The 22235-nt window shown below is 54.2% G+C and overlaps 7 protein-coding genes across 7 annotated transcripts; 4 read left to right on the plus strand and 3 right to left on the minus strand.

The window, feature by feature from the left end:
• Window positions 1-847: 847 nt before the first annotated feature.
• CCM_08500 (uncharacterized protein) lies at window positions 848-2489 on the plus strand (the record flags this gene model as incomplete). The annotated part of the gene is made up of 3 exons (XM_006673638.1): window positions 848-997; window positions 1513-1958; window positions 2066-2489. 3 exons carry the CDS (start codon window positions 848-850, stop codon window positions 2487-2489), a joined length of 1020 nt encoding a protein of 339 aa, XP_006673701.1.
• Window positions 2490-4493: 2004 nt separating this feature from the next.
• On the minus strand, window positions 4494-6491 carry CCM_08501 (uncharacterized protein; the record flags this gene model as incomplete). Its single annotated transcript, XM_006673639.1, has 1 exon — window positions 4494-6491. The coding sequence occupies one exon, from the start codon at window positions 6489-6491 to the stop codon at window positions 4494-4496; it is 1998 nt and encodes a 665-aa protein (XP_006673702.1).
• Window positions 6492-6971: 480 nt separating this feature from the next.
• Window positions 6972-8705, plus strand: CCM_08502 (myosin heavy chain, putative; the record flags this gene model as incomplete). The annotated part of the gene is made up of 3 exons (XM_006673640.1): window positions 6972-7028; window positions 7085-7555; window positions 7605-8705. 3 exons carry the CDS (start codon window positions 6972-6974, stop codon window positions 8703-8705), a joined length of 1629 nt encoding a protein of 542 aa, XP_006673703.1.
• A 625-nt stretch (window positions 8706-9330) lies between these two features.
• Window positions 9331-13443, minus strand: CCM_08503 (C-x8-C-x5-C-x3-H type zinc finger protein; the record flags this gene model as incomplete). The annotated part of the gene is made up of 1 exon (XM_006673641.1): window positions 9331-13443. The coding sequence occupies one exon, from the start codon at window positions 13441-13443 to the stop codon at window positions 9331-9333; it is 4113 nt and encodes a 1370-aa protein (XP_006673704.1).
• A 1792-nt stretch (window positions 13444-15235) lies between these two features.
• On the plus strand, window positions 15236-17557 carry CCM_08504 (SNARE docking complex subunit; the record flags this gene model as incomplete). Its single annotated transcript, XM_006673642.1, has 5 exons — window positions 15236-15275; window positions 15330-15546; window positions 15598-15983; window positions 16041-16881; window positions 16933-17557. 5 exons carry the CDS (start codon window positions 15236-15238, stop codon window positions 17555-17557), a joined length of 2109 nt encoding a protein of 702 aa, XP_006673705.1.
• Window positions 17558-18414: 857 nt separating this feature from the next.
• CCM_08505 (uncharacterized protein) lies at window positions 18415-19557 on the plus strand (the record flags this gene model as incomplete). The annotated part of the gene is made up of 2 exons (XM_006673643.1): window positions 18415-18599; window positions 18672-19557. 2 exons carry the CDS (start codon window positions 18415-18417, stop codon window positions 19555-19557), a joined length of 1071 nt encoding a protein of 356 aa, XP_006673706.1.
• A 911-nt stretch (window positions 19558-20468) lies between these two features.
• Window positions 20469-22076, minus strand: CCM_08506 (isocitrate dehydrogenase Idp1; the record flags this gene model as incomplete). Its single annotated transcript, XM_006673644.1, has 3 exons — window positions 20469-20896; window positions 21017-21553; window positions 21671-22076. 3 exons carry the CDS (start codon window positions 22074-22076, stop codon window positions 20469-20471), a joined length of 1371 nt encoding a protein of 456 aa, XP_006673707.1.
• Between the last annotated feature and the right edge of the window lie 159 nt (window positions 22077-22235).

Consider the following 22235-nt stretch of genomic DNA (forward strand, 5'->3'; position numbering starts at 1 on the left):
TGAAAGTGCGCAGTCGGCGGCCTATAGTGCTCTTTTTTTTTTTTGCCCTGGTAATAAGCAAACCAGTGGGATTGAGTTTACGTTTCCGTGTGATGCGGTCTCGTCGACTCCGATAACAAGCTTGCCTCATGTTGGCCAGGTCCTCTGAGCGGTCCTTGCTGTTTTTTTTTTTTTTTTTTTTTCTTGACCGGTGACAAGCTACAGGCAAGCATGGATCCTCCTCTCTCTTCTACCCACCCTGGTTCTTCTGCGAACCGCAGCAAAAAAAAGATATCCAGAGTTCCAAAGCTCTGCATGGAGATTGAAGACGGCAGCCAAGCTACCCCGCCTGTATAACAGAAACCTTGCTTTGTCTCTCGTTTCTCGCGCCGAGGCATGCTACTCGGCTCGCGCTCAAGAGTAGCGGGGGCTAGGAGAACAAAAGTAGTCTACGTGTCAATGAAGGATTTCCAGTCTTGTGGCCAAGCAACACCTTTTTGCGATGGGACGTGGCTGAAGCAAGGTCCCCCATCACGAGCGAGATCGGATCTCCGCGCGGCTGAGAGAGTTGGTGGTCAGTGACGACAGCAGAGCAGAGGGCACTTGACTACCTAGTTAGTTACAAATTAGTACTTGGGAACTCGTTTTGGGGCGTTTTGAGGCCCCGTTATGAACCAGGTTGCCAGGTTGCTTCTTCTTTTTCTCGCTTGGCCAGCTACGAGTGGGCTTCGTAAATACAGAGGCCTGCATTCGTTCGCTGTTGTTCCTCCCAAGTCCACACCAGTCCACAAGTTGTGACCCCCCCTCTTCCCGTCATCGAAGAATGATGACAAGTTGGGTATGGCGCGCCGCGGCAAGGTGGTCCCAAATGTCCCGCCATCCAGCATCACACACCCACCCTGACCTGACTTATTCCTCCACCGACCTCCTCCTCCTCCTCCATCCTCCCCCCCCCCTCCTTTGGCCGCAGCCATTCCTCTCCACATGGGAACTTCCCAATGAGCTCATTTTGGCCAACGTTAGTGGCCCGCCAGGGCTGAGAGAGTGCTTCGCGCTGGCCTTCTAGAAGCCTGCCCGGAAATGCAGCCCAACCTGGTCCGGATTGAAACGGGCATAGACAAAACCCTTTCGTACTGCCACACTCGATCCCAGACTGACTTGTCTGGTGATATAAGTTGTCACCACACCCCCCCTTTCTTCCACCCTTTTCTTTCTTGGTTCTGGATACACTCTTTCCAACTTACTTGTATCCTCAAGACAACTACTTTTGTTATACTCTCTACCCGCACAATCTATACCTCAGGCTGGCTGGTCCTTGGCTGACGACGACCATATTACATAGTAGCGAATTGATACCCAAGATACCCGCCTTGCCACGACTTTGTTCTGCTCTCTGCACCCTGCACACTGCACCCTTTCTCCCCCTTCCGGACGAGGCCAAACAAGAAAAAAAGCAAGAATCCTTTTTTCTTGTTTTTTTTTTGTCTTCTTTGTCTGTTCCCAACCAACCAGTACATGCATCCGTTTCGCCAGAGTCGACCCATCCCGGCCAGGCTCCGTCCTGGAGTCACCTCGGACTACCGCCACTACAGCACCTCGGCCCCGGCGGGCAACATGACGGCCCAGGTCGGCAACCACTACCATGACGACCTGTCCGGGTTCTGGGGACCGCCGCCAGACGACCTGTACCTCCAGGACCCGCGCTTCCTGGCCTGCTCCGAGCCTCTGAGCCGCCACATGAGCTCCGACAGTTCACTGTCGCTCTCGACGCCCGCCTCGCCGATGCTGGGCGCCGCCGCCGCTGCCGGCATCAGCTCCTTTTACACGCTGCAAGCCAGCGCCCCGGGAAGCCCCCTGTTCCCTCTGCTGCAGGACATGCCGGCGGCGAGCGTCGGCTCCCCGTACAGCAGCCAGAGCGTGGCGACGAGCTGCGAGGGGCACTCGCCGCAGACGGTGCCGGAAGACTTTACGGGCGAATCGTACGTTTCTCTCCCTCGCTCCCCCTATTTTTTGCCTCTTTTTTTTGTCAAAAAAAGTCATACAAATGCATACACACAAAAGCAACACAACTAACAGTATCCCTTAGCCCCAAGGGACGAGACTACCCCGTCGTCTGCCTCTTCCCCGGCTGCGACACCAAGCCGTTCAAGCGGCGGGCCGACCTCGACCGGCACTACAAGCACAAGCATGCGCCGGCGTCGCAAAAGGAGTCGTACTTTTGCGACTACCCGCGGTGCGCGCGGCGTCGCGACCCCTTTCACCGCCGCGACCACTTCCGCGACCACCTGCGCGAGTTCCACAAGGAGGACATTGAGAAGCGCGGCGGCAGCGGCAGCGGTGGCAGCGGCGCCGTCAACGAGGAGTGGCTCGAGGACCGCAACACCTCGTCGGCCTGGTGGCGGTGCGCAAAGTGTCTGCTGCGCAACTACGTCGACCGCAGCGGCTACGAGTGTCCCAAGTGCAAGACGACGTGCCAGGCGAAGCGCAAGGAGCTGCGCATGCGGGATTGAAGCCTTGGTGCCGGCTGAGCAGCTCAATGGGAAAAGGAAGAGAAGAAAGGGAAAAAATATCACCTGGTTCTCTTTCCAATCTCTGCTTTCCTGGTCTCGGCTCTCTATGGTTTTTTTTATTTATTTTTTCCATCTGCGTCTCGCACGCTCTCAGTCGGCGCTGGCCAGCTACCCTACCCGGCCGGGGAACCCCCAGTCGTCTAAAGAAATTCAGACGAAAACAGGCTCTATGATGGCGCGAAAGCAACAGAGGAGCCAGCCACAAGCACCGCCCGCTAAAACAGCAAGTTTTGTGTGTCTTGTTCTTTCTTTCTCCCTCTAGGCGGGCCGCCCTGAATTCAACCACGGGGCTAGCTTCGCTTTCCGGGGTGACGATAACCCAAGACAGCCCGCGAGCTTGTTCTTCCTCCCCCCTCCTCTCGGCCGAGCCCACCCGCACAGCCTCACCTACACGCTCTCTCACACACAACACGCCCGTGTTTCCCGCCAACTTGCAACAACTTGGGGCTGTGCCAAGTTATTTTTTTATTATTGTTTCTCGAAACTCTAACAACCGACCTTTTTTTTTTTTTTTCTCTTGCTATTCACCAAGTCATTTCAGTCAGGATGCAGATTCTGGACCGACTCTTTTTTTTTGCTCCGAACCGTGGCTACGTCATGCAATGGCTGACCCTTGTTTCCTTCTTGTACCTACCTAACGTTACTTGAACGTGTTTATGATCTCGGGCGTATTACAGAAGCCCACCATCCATTTCATCCTGTATACCATAGCTGTAGACCATTTTATTTATTACAAATCTTTTTTTTTTTCAGCTTCTTTCTCCGCGCACTTCTCCCCCAAGTCTCTTTCGAATTGAGCTGAAGAAGAACAAATCTCGGTGCCTAAAACGATGGGTGGTGGTGTCGTTCCTTCAGCTCAGGCTTTCTGCAACGAAACGGCAGTTGTTCCTTCTTTCTGCATTACCGTTTCCCCCTTTGGCTTGTGACTGGATCCATTGTCCAATCATACGGCAGCACCAGATAAACACAATGCTTTATTCATGCAATCAGCAAGAGTCATGCCCTTTTCTCCGGTGCCCTTTTTCCCCGGCCGCTGCCGACTTTTTTTTTCTCACCCCCCCGTTGCTGCACCGAAGGCTTACACACAGCTCCAGGCAGACGAATTCTTCGTGCTGCTATTCGCCCAGCTAACGTACAAAAATCATTTCCCCTTCAGAAACCTTCTTTTTCCTGAATTCCCGCCGCCCACACCATCACCCATCAGATATGGGATGTGTGCATGTGGGTTACAACTTTGCACCACATGACCTCTATTTCGCTGCCCAAGTCCCCTGTTTTTCCCCACAGAGGGGGAGGGGATTGCATCTCCATGGAAGTCTTCTAGAAGGAATCCATGTTTGGTGGTGGCGCAGCCCTGGACGCGTGACCCCACATTTATCTTGCTAGTCGCCCAAGAGGTCCAGGGTTTCTGGGGCTGCTCTTCTAAATTCCATAGAGGCTGTGCTGAATCATGATTCCGTCTCTCTCCTATCCATGCATCTTTGTTTCATTGAGGGCATAGGTGGTCACACGGGAATAAACAGCTGCGCCAGCAGAAAGCTTGTTTCTTTTTTTCTTCACTGCCAACGCTCGGACAAAACACGTGCAGCCACCTTTTGTCCGCCTTGTCTACATGCCGAGCATGAGGCTTGTCCCAGCCAAGAGCCAAGAGAAATAGATTGGCCCTGCTCGCAGCTCTATGCGCATGATTCTAAACCCAGTCAATCTAGTCAATCTCATGATGCGCCATACATTGAAAACTCCCACCACGCAAAACCTCCTACATGAACCTTCATCGCCCGCTCGCAGATCCACGCCCCCTCCCTTCTCTGGGGGCACTGCCAGACACACCACACCATCCTAGCCATCGCGGCTAGCGTAGCCTTGCCGAGCATGCATGTCTCAATCCTCCAGGCAGCAGTGGAAAGACTCTGTTGTGAATCAAGGTATCGTATTGCCTTCTCGTTACGGCGTAAACTCAATCGGGTCGCCCTGTATGTTAGGCAGTGCTCGAATGTCCGGTCGTCCTGCCTCGCGCCTCTTCTTACGCCGTCTCCGGCTCATCACCCGTGCTGAAGGTGCCTTCGGCGCAGTGATGCTGCTCGGCTCTGGCTCGCTGGCGCTGGGCGCCGCCGTCGGCGCCACCGCGCCACCACTGATGCTGGCGGCCAGCCTGCCCACAAAGAGACTCGGCGGGTGGAACGTCGACTCTGGCTTCGCGGTCATGTGGTACACCTCCGATAAGGGATGATGCGATGCCTCTGGCGCTTCTGTGGGGAGTGCCGTCATTGCTTCGAAACCATTCCGCTGCTCGCGGAAATAAACGGGGACCGCATCGTCGCTGGGCGTCTGGGGGTGCTTGTTGGATAATCTTGCGCCAGTCCTGTAGGGGCCGCCGTCTGCGGAGATGGCCAGTGGCGGTGTTGGCCCAGCCGGAGCCGGTGTGGGCCCTGGAAGCCGCCGCGAGTCCAAGACCGGAGATGTAATTTCGAGTCTGCTCGTCGGTGCTTCAACCGTCGCTGGTTCGACGCCGAGCTTGCTTGTTCTCTTATCGTCCGGCGTGTCAGAGCTGCATTGCTCAGCTGACACAGCCATTGTAGGGCGACCAGGTCCAAGCACGAACCGCTTCCACATGATGTTCTCATCCTCGTCACCAATATCCGGGGCTGTTGGCGCCGGGCGTAGATAGGGCAGCGCCGACAGCCGGTTGCCTGCATGACTTGCCTCGGCTATTCTGCATACGTCTGGGGTGGTTATACTGCTCGGGAGAGAATCGAAAGCTTTGGGTAACGTTTCATCATGTACCGCCTCAATTGCTTGAGGCGATGGTAGCCGAGATGGCGCTAGTCCAAGGTTGCGCTGGGAAAGCGATATCGGATTGGATTTGCTCGACTGTATGGCTCTTCGAGGGGACTCTGAGATTTTGCTTGAGCTGTCCTTGACAGTTTCTGGTATAATACTGTCCCCAGATTTGCTCTCTGTGGCCGCAACGCAGCTGGAAGTATCGTTCAGCTGCGAAGGACTCGCCCGCCAAGCGTCGACTGCGACATCTCCATCCTTCACAAAATCTGCTAGTCTCGCGAATATACCTTGAGGCATGTGTCTGATAGGCTGTGGATGGAAATAGTGCGTCGCCGAAACAGCTTTTACTAACGGTTCGTCAAAGATGGATGGACTTGTGTGCGACACGCTCTGAAGCTGTGGTTCGCGCCCAGCCTTTGCTCTCCCGATTTGCAAGGCTCGCTCCGCGCAAGGCGATTCGGGAATGAAGCTACTGAAGCTTTTTGACGTAGATGACGATATATCGTATAATGGCCCTGATTTATCCATAGGTGTTTCTGGCACAGATTTCTGTTCTTTGGAATGCCATGTCCTGATGCTGTTGTTTCCGGGGCTCCAGCGGTATTCCTGGCTCGCGATTTTGATAACTGTGTCCGCTGGTATTTGGCTCTTCGATATTTTGACCAGTGGCGAGTCAAATTGATCATGAGATATGTGTCGCTGGACCTTTCTCGCAGCCCTCGCCGTCTCGGGGTATTTTATGATCACAGGCTTCTGAAGCTCAACGCCCGACCAGTCGCTCTGCTGTAATAATTTGCGTCGCTTCACATCAAGGTTCGGATCGGTTTCTCCCGTAACACTGTGAAGTCTCTTCAGGTTCTCCACGGCCCTGTCATCGTTCGAATAGTCTGTTGCCTGTTGAGCGGGCAGAGGCATGTCTTGCAGTGTCAAGATTCTTCGTTTTGGTTCCCAGTGCCGTGTCGCATTCCGGGAGGGCCTGTCCAACGTCTCTGGCAAGTCTTCGAGATAGCTTGGAACAAAATCTGCCGCGTTGCACTTTCGTTTACGCGATTCAGTGACCTTTTGGCGCTTGGCCTGGGCGAAATAGTGCTTCTGCTTCGTGGCGTCATTGTTATAGCTTCTCCGAGACTGGCGAGCGAGCTGTCCATTACTCCAGTTCATGGCCGATTTCAATTCGAGACTCGACTAACTTGTCCAAGTCAATCAGGCTTTATACATTCATCGCAAGGCACAGACTATGCAGGTGCAGGAATCGGAAAGCAAGAGCTGCGCCTAGGCACCAGCCGTTTGCCAGCTGGCAGGCAACGGCCAAAGTGGCATGCATCCATGCATCCATCCACTCAGCGTTCGAATTTACACCATCGTCATGTGGACTGCGGACATTTTTTCGCCTTCAAAATTAGGTATTAACTTGACTTTGTACCCATCCAACGTTATCGATCACTCACGGCTCGGCATGGGGAAGTGCACAGTGAATACAGTGCTGTGCAACTTATTTGCACTGTATGACATCCCTGAAGCCACATAGCTCGAGGGCGCGTCGTTGAAGCTTCAGCCACCAACAGAGAGAATTGATGCGCATTAAATCAACAGCGAGCGCGCGTCTCCCCAGTCTTGTCTTTGATCGTTTTATCTAACAATATGGCTGACGCTGAAGAGAAAGCGCGCCAGGAGAAGATTGCGGCTGCAAAGAAGCGCGTGCGTTTGCCCGTGCAACGCATCTCCCCATCTCAAGCTTACAATACCCTCATTAGGTCGAGCAACGCAAGAAGAAGAAGGACAAGAAGGGTGCCGAATCTATCAAGGATGATGGCAAGGGTGAACCCGCCGAAGCTGCTGACGACGCAGCACCCGACAACAGCGACGGTGCCGACAAAGAAAAAGACTCCGCCATCGAAGAGAAGACCGACGACAACAAAGCCGACGAATCCGAGTCCACTCCCGCGCCTTCCTTAGCTGAGCAGTCCAAGGCCCGATCTACGTCGTTCCGAGCGAGCTCCATATCTGGAAAGCCTACATCACCCGGGCCTTTGAGCCCGGATGGTGACACTGCGCCAGACATCTACAGAAAGCACGTTGCCAAAATCGAGGAACTGGAGAAGGAAAATAGGCGCCTTCAGAAAGATTCTTCCGACGCGGAGAAGAGATGGAAAAAGGCAGAGGATGAACTCGCTGACCTACGAGAAGCCGATGACAAGAAGAGCTCCGATGATTCAGAGAAGCTGGTAGGGCGGTAACTCGATAGTGGCAACAAAGTGACTAACCCATCTATAGAAGGGAGAAATTGCGTCCCTGGAGCGCCAAAATTCACAACTTCAGCAACAATTGTCGCGCGGCTCCGGCCATGCGCATCGCCAGTCCGTTTCCACCACATCATCGCCGCCAGCGTTTCAGGCCGAACTCGATTCCAAAGCGTCAACTATCGAATCTATGGAAATTGAAATCTCCAAGCTGCGTTCACAGCTCGAGCGCCACCAGAGCGGAGCCTCCTCTGAGAAGGAGCAGGTCGCCGCGCTGGAAGACAAGGTGGCACGTGCTGAAGCTGCTGCCGGCAAAGCCCAGCGAGAGCTCCAAGACGTCAAGAAGAACCTAGAGCGCGCTACTGAAAGGGCGGTTCGGGAAGGCGGCGAGCGGTCCAGTGCCGAAACCAAGGCGAGCACGCTGGAGCACGAGCTGACGGCACTGAGAGCGACCCACGAGGAGCTTGTCAAGAAGGCAGACGGCCTCGAGAAGAAAGTGGCCACACTGACGACGCTGCACAAGGAGCAGGACTCTCGCTCGCAGACGCTGAAGCGTGAAAAGGACAAACACGAGGCTGAGCTCGCCGAGCTCCGCACCCGCGTCGAGAAGCTCGAGGGCGAAAATACCAAGCTCCGCAGCCGCAAGTCCACCGACGGCGGCGGCGGCCTCGACGACGAGAGCATGGACGAGCTTGAGAACGAGGAGCGCCAGCGCCTGGAGAATAAGATTCGCGCCTTGGAGAGGGAGGTCCATGAGCTACGCAGTGGCGAGTGGCTGCAGCGTCGCCGCGACATGGAGCCGGCGGGCTTCCAGGACGTTGACCTCTCGGCGCCGTATGGCGCGCCGGCGCAGCGCAAGAGCTCGGTAGGCGGCATCGGGCAATTCTTCAGTAGCGGCCTTAGCGCGCTCGCGGGCGGCGGCGACGACGATGACGACGACGGGCTCCTCGAGGACGACGACGCCGACTTTGATGAGGAGGCTTTCCGCAAGGCGCACGAGGAGGAGCAGATGCGCCGTCTCGAGCGCATCAAGGAGCTCAAGCGTGCGCTCAAGCACTGGGAGGGCTGGAGGCTAGACATTGTGGACTTACGCCGGGGCGGCGTGCTGGGCGTGGGGGATATATTTGACGTATAAGAGACGGGTGTGCATGTATCACGACGAGATTATGGCCTCGCTAGATCCAAGTTATTCGTAGCTACTCTTGCAATTTTTGACATTATCACTTATTCCACCTAGGCGCCTTTCCTTGATTGATACCATTGGTGACCCGAGTTTTGGATGGGACGAGGGTGAGGATGCATGACGCTTTCCGGGCTGACCGGGCTGCATCGGCTGCATTGGCTGTAGACTGCACTTTCATTCGAAAGAAGCAAGTGTCGAACAAGGCGATCATAGAAGTCCTACTTAACACTGTCTCCGGGTTAAACTAGACTTTGCCATCTACCGTTGGCCACCGAGTAAGAGTCACAAGAAGAATGGGTGCGGATAAGATGAAGCGTATTAGTTCTAACCCGCCATCCCAAGTCAGGTCGTCGTCGTCTCTCCTCTCGAATAGCTGAGTGAGAGAAACTATCAGTAATAGTACATATCCCCCCAGTTCTGGGACCGTGGTAACCCATAGTACAAAAAGATGAATACACCTCAGCAAAAAATATCAACCAGCCCAATCATCGGCTCTAGCTTCGAGTGCCCAAACGCCCAGATATGATGTTTTTCACAACCCCTAATCCGTTATTGATAGACGATCCAGCGACATGCTTCAGTCGTGCCGGAATGTGCACTGTTCACCACGAGCACACTTGCCCTGTTGCCAGAATGTGCATGCCTTAGTTCCAATCAAAGCCTTATTAGCTGGCTTATGCGGTGGTAGCGTTGGCTTCTTCTTCCTGCTGTCGCGGTAGGGGTCCTCGCGGCCGCCTTCACTACGGTTGCGGTCCCAGTCTCGCCCTCTCCCTCGGTCCTGGTCTCGGTCATCATCTCTGTCCCAATCATTATCCCCGTCTCCCCCAGACGCCTGCTGCGGCGCCTGCTGCTGCGGTTGCTGCTGTGCAGCCTGCCCTTGTGCCATCTGCATTATCAGCTGGTACGCAGCATCGCTGCTAGGTTGGCTGGTCTGCTGTGGCCCTTGGTTGATGACCGACAGAATGGACTGCAGCTGACTATCGTTAATTTGTGCTTGCTGCTGTTGCGGCGGTGGAGTAGGCGCCGCCGGGTTTCCAACATTCATTTGTTGCAGGATTGCCATATAAGGCGCATATTCTTGTTGCTGTGCGTATGACCAATCTTGTGTCCCCTGTGCGCCAACCGCTAGCCCGGCCTCTACAGCAGCTCTGGCCCGTCTTTCCTCCTCTCTGCGCTGCCTTGCTGGCGCTTCCTTGTTGTAGCCAAACCACCACTCTTTAACCTTGTCTTCATATTGAAGCATCCAATCAGGGGGGGCATTGGCTGGATAAGGCTTTCCTTGAAGATACTGCGCAACAGCCTCGATGACCTGACCAGCAGCTTCCGTAGAAGGATCTGCGTATCGATGTGGTCGTGAGAGATCCCCCTGGACAGGGTTCGGATCTCGCCAAACGGCGATCTTATCTGAGCGTAGCCATGCAAGAATGCCTTCTTCTGCGGCAAGGCCAACGATCAAAGGTACGTTGCTTGCTGCCACCAAAATAGGTTGCTGCATCGCGGTAGAAGCTACGGCCTGTTGATTCGCGGATAAGACAGCCTTACTGTTCTGAAGACGTCCGAGAATTGTGTCAAGCTTGTGAGCGGGGCTCAGCTTGGCATCGAGACGTTGCACTGCCGCAAGCAATGCCTGATCAACGCCCATCTGCTGCTCATCGGCCCAGCGTCGCTGGATTTCAGCAAACTTAACGCCATCACTTGGCAGCTGTCCAACCTTGCCGTTGATTGTGGGCTGTACAGATTCTAGTGGAGGTGATTTGGGCGATGGCGGAATATCGCCAGGATCGGTATAAATAGCCATAAGCTCTCTCTGCTCTCTTTCTGCGATGCGCTTCTGTTCTTCGGTCGAAAATGGGACATTACCACCACGGGTGACAAAGTTCTTGCTTCTGGCTTCTGCCGTAAGCCCAGAAAGATCCGTTGGTACAGGCCCAATCCACGGTTGGTACGGAACTTCATCATCGTCCTCATCCTCGTCCATTCCGACACGCTGCTTTAGCATCATGCCTTCAGACTTGTCATCGGCCGCATCGCGAATCATATTCATAGCGCGTCCATCGTCCTCGTTGTCATCCTTTTGGAAGACCCTTACTTGCACAAGGTCGTGATCTGGCTTCCACGTAACACGCATTTTACGACGCTCGAGCTTCCGCAGCCGCTTTGCTTTCGCTGCAGGGGATTCGGCGTCGACTTCAACGTCGGCATCTTTAATATTGACGGTAGGTGCTGCGGCTTCGGCCTTTGGTGCATTGATGGAGTCCAAGAGTGACGCAATACCAGAAAGTGCACTAGATGTAGCTGACGGCGCCGGCTTGGGCACTGGTGTCTTTGTAGGCTCAACCTTGCTGTCAGAGGCTTTACGGACTGGGGCTTTGGGCTTCTCATCACTAGAGGCTGCGGGGCTGACTGCATTGGCGGCGCCTTCAGACTTGACGATTGCTTTGGCAGCTGGTCGACTTTTCCCGGGCAGAATGGAGCTCGCGGCAGGCCTGGAGACAATTTGTGCTTGCGCTTTTGGTTGGGCAAGTTTCTTGAGCAGTGAGCTGCCGGGTTGCTCAACTACAATCTTCTTGGAGATCCGGCTGTCGGAGTCGTCTTCTCGGCTTCGCTTTATCGTAGTGTCGGTCGAGGGTTTTGCCCCGACCTTGGCTCTACTAGCAGCTGACGTGCCTGTGTAGCCAGTCGCCGTGTCAGCCTCAGTAGCCTTCATCACCTTTCTGATCTTGTTGTTAATCTCTTGAATGATTGCTTTGACGTCCGCGTCGCCCTTATCACCGAAACGCTTCCGAACAGTCTCAAAGTTTGTCGTGTCGATGATTTTCCTCGTCATACGGAAGAATGAGATAAGCTCGAGCACGGTTTTCGGGAGCTTGCCTGAGAAGTCGGCCGCCTTGATGCAAGAAATCAAAGCGTTGACGAGACTCAGAATAAGCTTCTGATGGCCGCCCAGATTATCCAAAACAGCATTGTCGGCATGAAGAAGTGTCGAGTCCAGCGCACGATAGAAGGCTTCTTTTTTCTGCTCGTAATTTGCTTTGATGGTAGCAACTTGAGACTCCGGTTTCTTGTCCTTACTTGCTTGATCTAGCTCCTGTTTCGCCTTGTTCATTTCTCCTCGCAGCTTAATGATCAGGTCGCCAGCCTGTTGCACTCGCTGCGCAATCGACGAGCCTGTGCGGGCAGCGGAATCGTCGATATGCACAATACCAATGACATCCCAACTTGCAGCCTCCACAGGATCTGTTGGTCGAACAGCGGCGCGAGCAGGTTTACCGTCACCTTCAAGTTCCTTTTTAGCCTTTTTCCCAGCTTTGTTTTTCAAAGCCTCGTCTGACTTCATCTGTTCTTTGAAGGCATGGGGATACTCTGTGTACTTTGGGCGGCGCTTGCCCATAGCTTTCATAGACGCCTCAAATTGATCTAGGATGTCCTTTGCTTCCATGCGCCTCTCATTAAGACCAGCTCGATCGGGCGCTGGACGATATTGGCTTGTGAAGTTTCCCTGGATTTCACAGGGTAAACTATAGCCAAGTTCGGGCACCATGGCCTTGCCAGACCTTGAGGGTAGTGTGACGAGGGGTGCAAGTTTATCGAAGCTCTTGGGGGCGGGTATCTTTATACTGCCATCGAAGACCAGGTGTGGCAGGCCACCGAGGGATGGATATTTGACTTGAGCGGATTTGCTGCGTTTACTAAATTTCGCCAGGAGCTCTTGGTCTCCGGCAGAGGGCACAGGAACAGGATAGAGATCCATATCTTCTGGCTTCTTCCATGACGCCTCAGCTATCGAATCCTGGGGTGTTTCGGAGCCCGTGTCTGAGCTTTTCGTTGACCTTTTTCTCTTGTGTGCCGCGGAGCCGGCTGTATCGACAGGCGAAAAAGCGTTGATCGTGTATTGCGAGTTCTGTTGCATGGTGTTTTGTTGGACAATAGCTGGCCGTTCTGGAAACGAGAGCATACCATCATGGTAGCCTTGTCCCGTAGGCCGTTGTGTATTTAATTGTTCGCTTGGTAACTGATATTGCTGCCTCGGCGTGGGATAATTCATACGCGGATCGGTTGGATATTGCGTCGGTTGACCACTAGGGGGTTGAGCAGGTCCAGATCCCTGGCGATACCTGCCCTGAGGCGCGACGACACGCTGGGGCTGAACTGTCGCATGTTGAGTTTGCGCAAACGTGGAAAACTGCTCTGGTTGGCGGCTGGTTTGATGTTGCTGCAGCTGCGGTTGCGCGACCAAGTGCGGTTGCTGGTGAAAGGCTGAGGTTCCTTGCGGAGGGAAAGGATAGTGATGCTGAGTAAACGGTTGCCCTTCGTCCAATTGGTTGTCACTTGCTCCAGTGTTGGGTTTGGCTCCATGTGCATACAAGTTCGGATGTGCATTATGAAAGGCAGGGTCAATGGCATCCTGGCCCTGTTGACCGTATTGCTGGGCTTGGAACGCAGGTTGGGTGGTGGGACTACCATGCAGCGACTGCGCTTGCAGATACGGATTTGCAGATGAAGAGGGCGCGTCGAAGAATCCGGCGGGGTCTTGGTGTAGATGCGAGAAATCGGTCGTTTGGCTCGCCATCTGCTGGGTCCATTGCTGATTCGGATCGAAGGTGGCCTCTTGGTCGCCAAAGGCAAACCCAGATTGCCATGCATCCTGCCCGTTGCCGTCGTCTTGGCTGGGATTAGGCCACGACTGCATTTTAACCGAGAGAGATTATATAAGGCAGCATGAACAACTCATCAGGGGATCGAACAAAGAAAGCTATTACTAATAATTGGCATCAGCAGACGACATCGTTAGCTGCAGGGCATCGCGGCGTTGTTGTTGACAAAGGCTTCGAGCGGAAGCATTTCGGGTGGGTAGAACGGAGAGATGCAGGGGAGCGAGAGAGGTACTTACCCGCTTGAATTTGGTGCAGAGTTACTTGTGGACAGGTGGGAAGTGTCCGGCAAATGCGCTATTCCAAATCGGGAGTTTAGGATAGGTCCGGCAAGGCCTCCAATGGCCAACACCAGAGTGACAGCGATCTGAGAAGGAAAGAAAAATTAGCCCGGTCGGTCTTGGGAAGTATATGGCCATGAGAATGGGAAGATGTGAAAAGTTGAGTCGTGGACAGAATGTAGCTGGAGAGCTGACGCTCCCATCCGACATTGACAGCGTCGCGGGCCACTGCGATTTGAATGACCAACCCAAAGTAGTTGACCACAGCAACATGACTTGGCTTCCTGACGCGCTTGCAATCGTAGCTCGCGGGGAAGGGGGTATGATTAAGGTTTTCTGCCAGATACCAATTGTGCAATGGATTCTGTGGCGGCCGTTCTGCTAATATCTCCCCGGGACACACCATGAACGCCCGAGCAGTCACGTCCACATGCCAAGGCTGTATCAGGGCCAAAAGCACGTCAAGCAACTGCGCGAGAAGCTCCGAGGTAGCAGAATACAAAGCCAGAGAGGCTATCGCGACGCTGGTCCTCCGTCTGCCCTCACTTCGCCGTTCACCGACTTTGCGTTTCACGGACGTGGCACGCGAGCAAGCTCTGGAGCGCCTGGCTGCTAGTTTAATTGGCCAACACCTTAATCTTGCCGTGGTTATCCACAGGAGGCCAGAAATCACAATATACAATCGACGAATTCGGTTTATGTTCCAGGTGTAACGAACGGACGGCCCTGGGCAATCGGATGCGGGTGTAGGAGTATCAGTAGCCAGGAGGAGATGAAAGAGAAGCATACCCAATTGGTCCTCCTATGCAGTTCAGTTTAAAGGAATTAGGCGATCTGGATGGCTGAGGCAGTTGGATCGATGTTTCTCGTGGTGCTATACAGGATAAAGCCAGCGCAGATGGCTAGCCCCGACAAACGCGTGGCGGCACCTTCAATACTGGTGAGGGGATAGGATAGAAAAGGTCGGACGCAGCGCCAGTATCGGCAGTGATATTTATCTGCGGCGCCCTGAGTCTCACAGACCTCGCGACGCTGGATTAATTGCGACCGAGGAGCTAGTTGTTGGTGTCGCTGGTGATGAAGATGAGAATGGAAGAAATCCTTCGCTGGGCAGGAAAAGTACGAAAGGGAGATGGCGTTCTCTGCCTGGAATATGAGGCATAAAGGCGCTTGGCTGGTGACGTTTGTCTGAATTCCAGTGAAATTACAGCGCATTAGTGAGTGCCATGAGAACATAAATCCACTGCAGCTAACCTGTTTTCAGCGCCCGAGGCAGGTTTTGGCGGCCAAGGGCCCAGTGACAAAGCTCCCAACCGCCACCAGCTCTGTTCGGTCTTGGTGGGGTTCAAGCTCCAACAACTTGTTCCCGGAGCTGTCATCGTGGCCTCTTGCACGGCAACATCAAATTGAGTCGCTCAGCGCCTCGCGCATGGTATTATTCTCTGCTCGCTAGTGCGTCAAATGCTCAAATTGCCTGTCTGAAATCGGCCGCGGATTCATTTGACTTCATCTCTCGACCGCCACCACTCCTGCACCGCAGGTGTTGATCATGTCGACCAAAGGAAATACTCTGCGCGATCGCCAGATTGGTATGCTCAGAATGGCAACTTCGTACTGCTCTCGTTTATGCTTACTTAAACTAGCCTCGTTGAAAAGAATTCTCAATCTCAACGAGACGGTCGAATCTGGTGAAGGTGAAGAGGTCCTCGCAAATGGCCTCCTGGCCCCCGTGGCACCCATCCTCGATGCCGATGGCAATCCGATCTGGAAAGTTCTCGTGTTTGATGACTTGGGAAGAGACGTTATCAGCAGCGTCATGCGTGTGAGCGATCTGCGATCCATGGGCGTGACTATGCACATGTAGGCGCAATCGCATTGCCCCCGAGTAACTAGTCGGCTAACCATCAACAGGCACATTGGAACCGTCCGCCACCAAATTCCCGACGTGCCAGTCATTTATCTTCTTGAGCCTTCGGCCCAAAATATGCAGGCAATTACTACCGATCTACAAAAAAACCTTTACTCTCCCGCCTACATCAACTTGCTTTCGTCAATGCCTCGCGTCATCCTTGAGGATTTTGCTACGCAGACCGCCACAGCCGGAACATCAGAGAACATCGCGCAGCTGTTCGACCAGTATCTCAACTTTATTGTTGCCGAGCCAGATCTGTTCAGCTTGGGTATGCAAAAGGAACACACTTACTGGGCTCTAAATAGCGCCAAGACGAGCGACGAACAACTAGAGGCCGTTGTCGACAAAATAGTCAGTGGTCTATTCAGCGTCATTGTCACCATGGGTAGGCACCGTTTCAAAAGCTGTGTTTTTGTAGCAAACTAACGGTGGCCTCATTTAGGTGTCATCCCCATCATCCGCTGTCCCAAGGGCGCCGCCGCTGAAATGGTGGCGCAGAGACTCGACCGAAAGCTCCGCGATCATATACTCAACTCGAAGGATAATCTGTTTTCCAACGCGAGATCAGCAGCAGCTAGCACGCCACAGTCGAGGCCCGTTCTCATCCTGCTCGATCGCAATGTTGACTTGATCCCAATGTTCTCACACTCTTGGACTTATCAGTCTCTTGTCCATGACGTTTTGAACATGAAGCTCAATCGCATCACCATCGAAACACCGGTCGATGAAAATAACCCCAGCAGGGGTGTTTCGAAGAAGGCGTATGACCTTAACGCTAGCGACTTCTTCTGGGCTAAGAATGCGCCCGTACCGTTTCCCCAAGTTGCTGAGGATATTGATGCGGAACTCACGAAGTATAAAGAAGAGACGGCAGCCATTACGAAGAAAACTGGTGTCTCTAGCCTGGAAGACTTGCAGAATGATACCAGCGCCAGCGCTCAACATCTCAAGGCAGCGATAACGCTGCTGCCTGAAATGAGGGAACGAAAGGGCGTGTTGGACATGCACATGAACATCCTGGCGGCACTCTTATCTGGAATCAAAGACCGTCAGCTGGATAACTTCTTCCAGCTCGAGGAGAACGTCATGAAACAAACCAAGGCTCAGGTCATGGAAATCATCAAAGATCAAAACAAGGGTAACGATTCCACGGATAAACTGCGGCTGTTTGTGATCTGGTTTCTCAGCACAGAACAGGAAGTAGCTCGAGCCGACTTTGAGTCGTTCGAGAGAGCTCTTGCCGAAGCTGGGGCCGATGTTTCGTCCCTGTCCTACGTTCGACAGTACGTACTGCACGTAGTTCCTTGACCAAAATCCCGGCTAATGAGATGTAGGGTTCGCGCGACGACGAAAATGACACAGCTTACGACGATCAACAATACCTCCAACCAAAATGCGTCCTCCGATCTGTTTGGTAGGTTCTCGTCGATTTCTTCGCGCCTGACCGACCGCTTAAAGGAGACTGGCGTGCCGACTGGTCTATCATCCAACTTTGAGTCTCTCATCAGCGGCGTCAAGAATTTTCTTCCCGCCGACCGAGATCTCACAATTACCAAGATTGTAGAGTCCATCATGGAACCGGCTACGGCTTCCTCCTCGGCCATTGCCAAGACGGAGCACTACCTGTACTTTGATCCACGGTCCGCCAACGCGCGTGGCACCATGCCGCCTCCCAGCACCATGCGTTCTGGCGGAAATGCACCTGGCGGCATGCCCGGCCAAGCCGGTCCTGGTCAGGCTGCAAGCTTTGGTCAAAGAAGACAAGGTTTCAGCGAGGCTGTGGTGTTTACGGTTGGCGGTGGCAGCATGGAAGAGTATGGTAACCTACAGGAATGGGTCACCAGAGCTGGTGGTGAAAAGACGAAAAAGAGGGTGGTATATGGCAGTACTGAGCTGCTTAACGCTAGGGAATTTATTTCGGAGGAGCTAGAGCGTCTCGGGAAAGAGCTTTCGTCATGATTGTAGAACTGAAATATCACCACTTTATATGTACCTATGCTACTGATTAGTAACGACATGCACCTGCTGCTTGTCATATGAGGGTAGGCCAATCTCGTCAGCAGGTCAGAACATCGATACTGATGAGGCTGTCGGGAATTGTGTTTGTTTCGCACACTAGGTCTAGTCACAATTTCGCCGGGACATTTCAACGGAATAAATACACGCTAATATCGTCTATGATTGGATACATTGACGTGCCCGAAAGAGAGCGTTAGCTCGGTATACAGCAGTAGATTGCATGTTATCTGCAGCGCATAGTCCGGGTCCTTGAAGGATCGCCATCGGAGGGCCTTGTAGAATATATATCCAGTTGTCGGATTCGTCCATTGATTATCCTGATTCACCTTCTTCATACTGAAAACGAGGCCGGAAAATTTCCGAGCATGTGCAGGGTAGGTGCGTGAGTCCAAGAGTGTGCGCGACGATACCCACAGCACCCTCGTGGTGGTGTCTCCTCCTCGCAGCCCGTTATTAGGTCGCAGAGGCGCCTCGAGCAAACCCTTTTCTCGCCCTCTCCATATCTGTCACTTCCCCCCAACCCTCCCTGTCCCTTCATCAAACGCCATTCCCCATCACGCTCCAACGTCCATCAAAAACTCACGCATTGGCTTCTTCCGCTCCCTTTTTTCCATCAAAACCCGCACTCATCGCGTTCGCATTCATCGTTGACTTCACGCAACGCTACTCGCGCCGCGCCGGCCAGAAGGGGACAGTTTTGCCGACAACGAGCAGCAGCGTCGACGTCCTCAACGCGCAGAGCCTGGTCTCCGCATTTCGATCCCTTTCCTACATCAAAGACACAATACACACCCGCAATGGAAGAATTACAACCAAAGACGGAGCCCTCTGCCGAGCGCAAGGCTCTTCGCTACAAGTCGTGGAAAAAGAAGTATCGAAAGATGCGCATCGTGTTTGACCAAAAAATGCAGAGCGGCGAGGAGCTGCACAAGCAAGAAGCAAAAGCTTCGGCAACAGCGAAGCGTCTAGCCGTCGAAAATGAGTAAGTTCTAGTGTTAAATCTATTTGATTCCATACCAACGTGACATACAGCCGCTGACCCAACTACCTATAGCCGCCTCCTCGACATCCTGCTCGACATCAACAACTGTGCCCAGATTCCCCTTGACAAGCGCATCGACGTGGCTCTCCCACCGAGAGGCGACGTCAAAGCCCCCACGCTCGCCATCGACCGCGATCACGCGTCTGAAAAGGCCGCTGCCCTCAAGAAGCTTTCAGAGCTCCTAAACGCGGTGCCGCACATCAACTACGCCGCGGCCAAGAGCGCCCACGCGGCTATCATTGAGGACCTGACCGTGGCCGCCGGTGAGTCGCACCCGGCTAGCTTCCTGACGGCCGACGACGTCGACGACTACATCTTTGCGGTCGACAGCCGCCTCGACACTGACGCCCACCTGCCGTCGCTCGCGCCGCTCGCCCACCCCCACAGCCACCTCGCCTCGCACCCGCACCTCAAGAACCCGACTAGTGTCACCAACTGGCTGCGAAAGCACGCACCCAAGGTCTTCCTCCAAGACGGCGAGGCGCACGATGACGGCGATGCCGCTGGTGGTGGTGGTGGTGCTGCTGAGGGGGCCTCTGCCAGTGGTCACGGCAACGGTATAAGCGCACGTAAGTCTCGTGGAGGACGGGGCGAGCGCGGTGGCAAGCCGACGGCCCGGGCTAAGCGTGCGAGCGGCGTGGCTTCGTCGCGCGTGAGCAATGCCGCCGCCGCCCCTCCTACGACGGATAAGAGCGATAAGGGCGGCGGCGACGCGGACGCCAGCATGGACGAGGAGCGCGAGTACGGCACGCCTGTCGGCCGCGCCGTCAAGCGCAAGAGAAAGGACGATGCCGGATACAGACCGGGCGGCTCGGCGAGCAGACCGTCCAAGAAGAAGCGTAAGAGCGACGCGGACACGCCAAGCGTACGCCGCGTGAAGAAGGAAGCGACCGAGTGATGACGGCACTGGTTGTCCGGACCAGTCTGCGACGCCTGCCCCCGACGACAAGCACCCTTTGCCTTTTGACAGCGCTTAGGCGGCAGGGTTGCAGTTCTTCCTCGGAATCGAAATACGCGCAGCACATGATGAATCAGAAGGACTTGAGGGGTTTTTTTCTTTTCTGAAAGGTTTTTGTTACAGGCGCAGTGTTCTGGGATAAAAAGGCTCATTTCGCTATAAAATGTAGCCCGGGTTTCCTTGCCGCTACAAACATGCCTGCAACAAACGTATGCATGGTATTACAAGAACCAACAGGCAGGCAACAAATTGGGCAGCAAGGGAAAAATAAATGCATGACAATCGGAATGTACAAAAGGGAGAGCAGCGGCGCAAACCAATGGGAAATTGTGGCACGGAAGAGATTTTTCCGTCATGGGCTAGAGATGGGATGATGGAGGAATTTTTCATGTACTTTTACTAGCGACTGTAATTTCAATGTTGAAAAGAATGAATATGGGAAAATATTTTGATAATGTGGGAGATGAACTTGTGCAAGAACGTCATCACAAGCATTGTTGAAAATTGAAATGGATGTATATTCAAAAACCCCACGTCATGGGGAGGCTGAAATGTTATGTGGTATATAATCAATCCCGTCCTATCCCGTCACACATGCTTTTTTTTATGTTGCTTTTGGGCGCCGTTGCGTTTTTTTTTTGCTCCTTTGTGGCGTGCTTCCGATGCCGGAGAGGCGACCGTTTTGCGGGTGTTGTGGCAGGTCAGGTATCGTTTTGGCTCCATTTTCGTGGAATGTCAATCTATACCAACGACAAAGTCACGGGCCTATAAAAAAGACGTAAAAAAACGCGGGCTAGTTGTTTATTAATTTGGGGACCCATGGCCCTCCGTGTCTCCAAGTTTTGTTCCTTTTACAGCTTGCCCTGGGTGAAGCTCTGCTTGAGGCGACGCTCGACGGCAGTCAGGTACTCGGTGGTGGTGACGTAATCCTCGCGGCCGGTCTTGCCGCAGGCGAGGGCGAGGTCCTTGGTCATGACGCCGTCGACGTCGACTGTGTCGATGCAGGCCTGCTCGAGGGCCTCGGCAAAGGCGACGACGTCGGGGGTGTCGTCGAGCTTACCGCGCTGGACGAGGCCGCGGGTCCAGGCAAAGATGGAGGCGATGGGGTTCGTCGACGTCTCGCGGCCCTTTTGGTGCTCGCGGTAGTGGCGGGTGACGGTGCCGTGGGCGGCCTCGGACTCGAAGGTCTTGCCGTCGGGCGTGATGAGGACAGAGGTCATGAGGCCGAGGGAGCCGAAGCCCTGGGCGACGACATCGGACTGGACATCGCCGTCGTAGTCTGGGAGTGTTAGCGGGAAGCAAAATAAGAGCAGATATTACAGGTATTAGAGGCAGCCACAGAATCAAGATTCAACGGCTGCCAATTGACAAGACAAAAAAAAGAAAGCTTGTAACATACTCTTGAGAGCCATAATGTAGCCGCCAGAGCTCTTCATCATTTGGGCCACCATGTCGTCAATGAGGCGGTGCTCGTACCAAATCTTTTTGGCCTCAAACTCCTTGTGGTAGGTGCTGTCGTAGATTTCCTGGAAGATGTCTTTGAAGCGGCCGTCGTACTTTTTGAGAATGGTATTCTTGGTGCTCATGTAGAGGGGGTAGCCCTTGTCGAGGGCGAGCTTGAACGAGGCGTGGGCGAAGCCGGTGATGGACTCGTCCGTGTTGTACTGGGTCTGGGCGACGCCGCCGCCCGTCTTAAAGTCGAAGACCTCAAGCTCCTCGGGCTGGCCGCCCTCGGGGGTGTAGACCATGGTGAGGCGGCCGGGGCCGGGGATGACGCGGTCCTTGGCGCGGTACTGGTCGCCAAAGGCATGGCGGCCGATGATGATGGGCTTCTTCCAGCCGGGGACGAGGCGGGGGATGCGGGGGATGACAATGGGCTCACGGAAGACGGTGCCGCCGAGGGCGTTGCGGATGGTGCCGTTGGGGGATAGCCACACTGTTGGGGTGTTGGTCAGTATTGGTTTGGCTGGCATGGAGTGGCAGTCTCAGCCGGGGTAGAGTGTTTGGAACTCGGACAGAGACTGCAGCTAATGGATTCTATGGTACAACGTACTCTTCTTCAGTTTGAACTCCTCAACGCGGGCCTCGTCGGGGGTAATGGTTGCACACTTGACACCAACAGAGTACTTCTTGATGGCCTCGGCGGCGTCAAGGGTGACCTGGTCGTCGGTCTGGTCGCGGTATTCGAGACCAAGGTCGTAGTACTTGAGGTCAATGTCGAGGTAGGGGTGGATGAACTTGTCCTTGATGCTCTGCCAGATGATGCGGGTCATTTCGTCGCCGTCGAGCTCGACGACGGGGTTCTTGACCTTGATCTTGTGTGAGGTGGCCATGGTGCGAAAGGCGGCGGGGGAGTAGGTCTGGAGAGCGCCAAAGGTAGGACGAGAGGAAGAAGCGCGGAGGACGGTGAGAGGAGCGGCGCGGGATGTACGAAGAAGCCTTGAGATGGAGGCACTCATGGTGAAGAAGGACGGGAAGGGCTCAGTGCAAGTAGAAGGCCGATCTTTTTACTGAGGGGCGCAGCCAGAGGGCGGAAGGAGGGGTGTGTGATTGGTTTCACAGAAAAAGAATGACAAAACACAATGAGAAGCAGAACCTCGGAAAGACGCGGGGTAACG

The sequence above is a fragment of the Cordyceps militaris genome, assembly GCF_000225605.1.
Source record: "Cordyceps militaris CM01 unplaced genomic scaffold CCM_S00007, whole genome shotgun sequence".
Taxonomy (NCBI): Eukaryota; Fungi; Ascomycota; class Sordariomycetes; order Hypocreales; family Cordycipitaceae; genus Cordyceps; species Cordyceps militaris.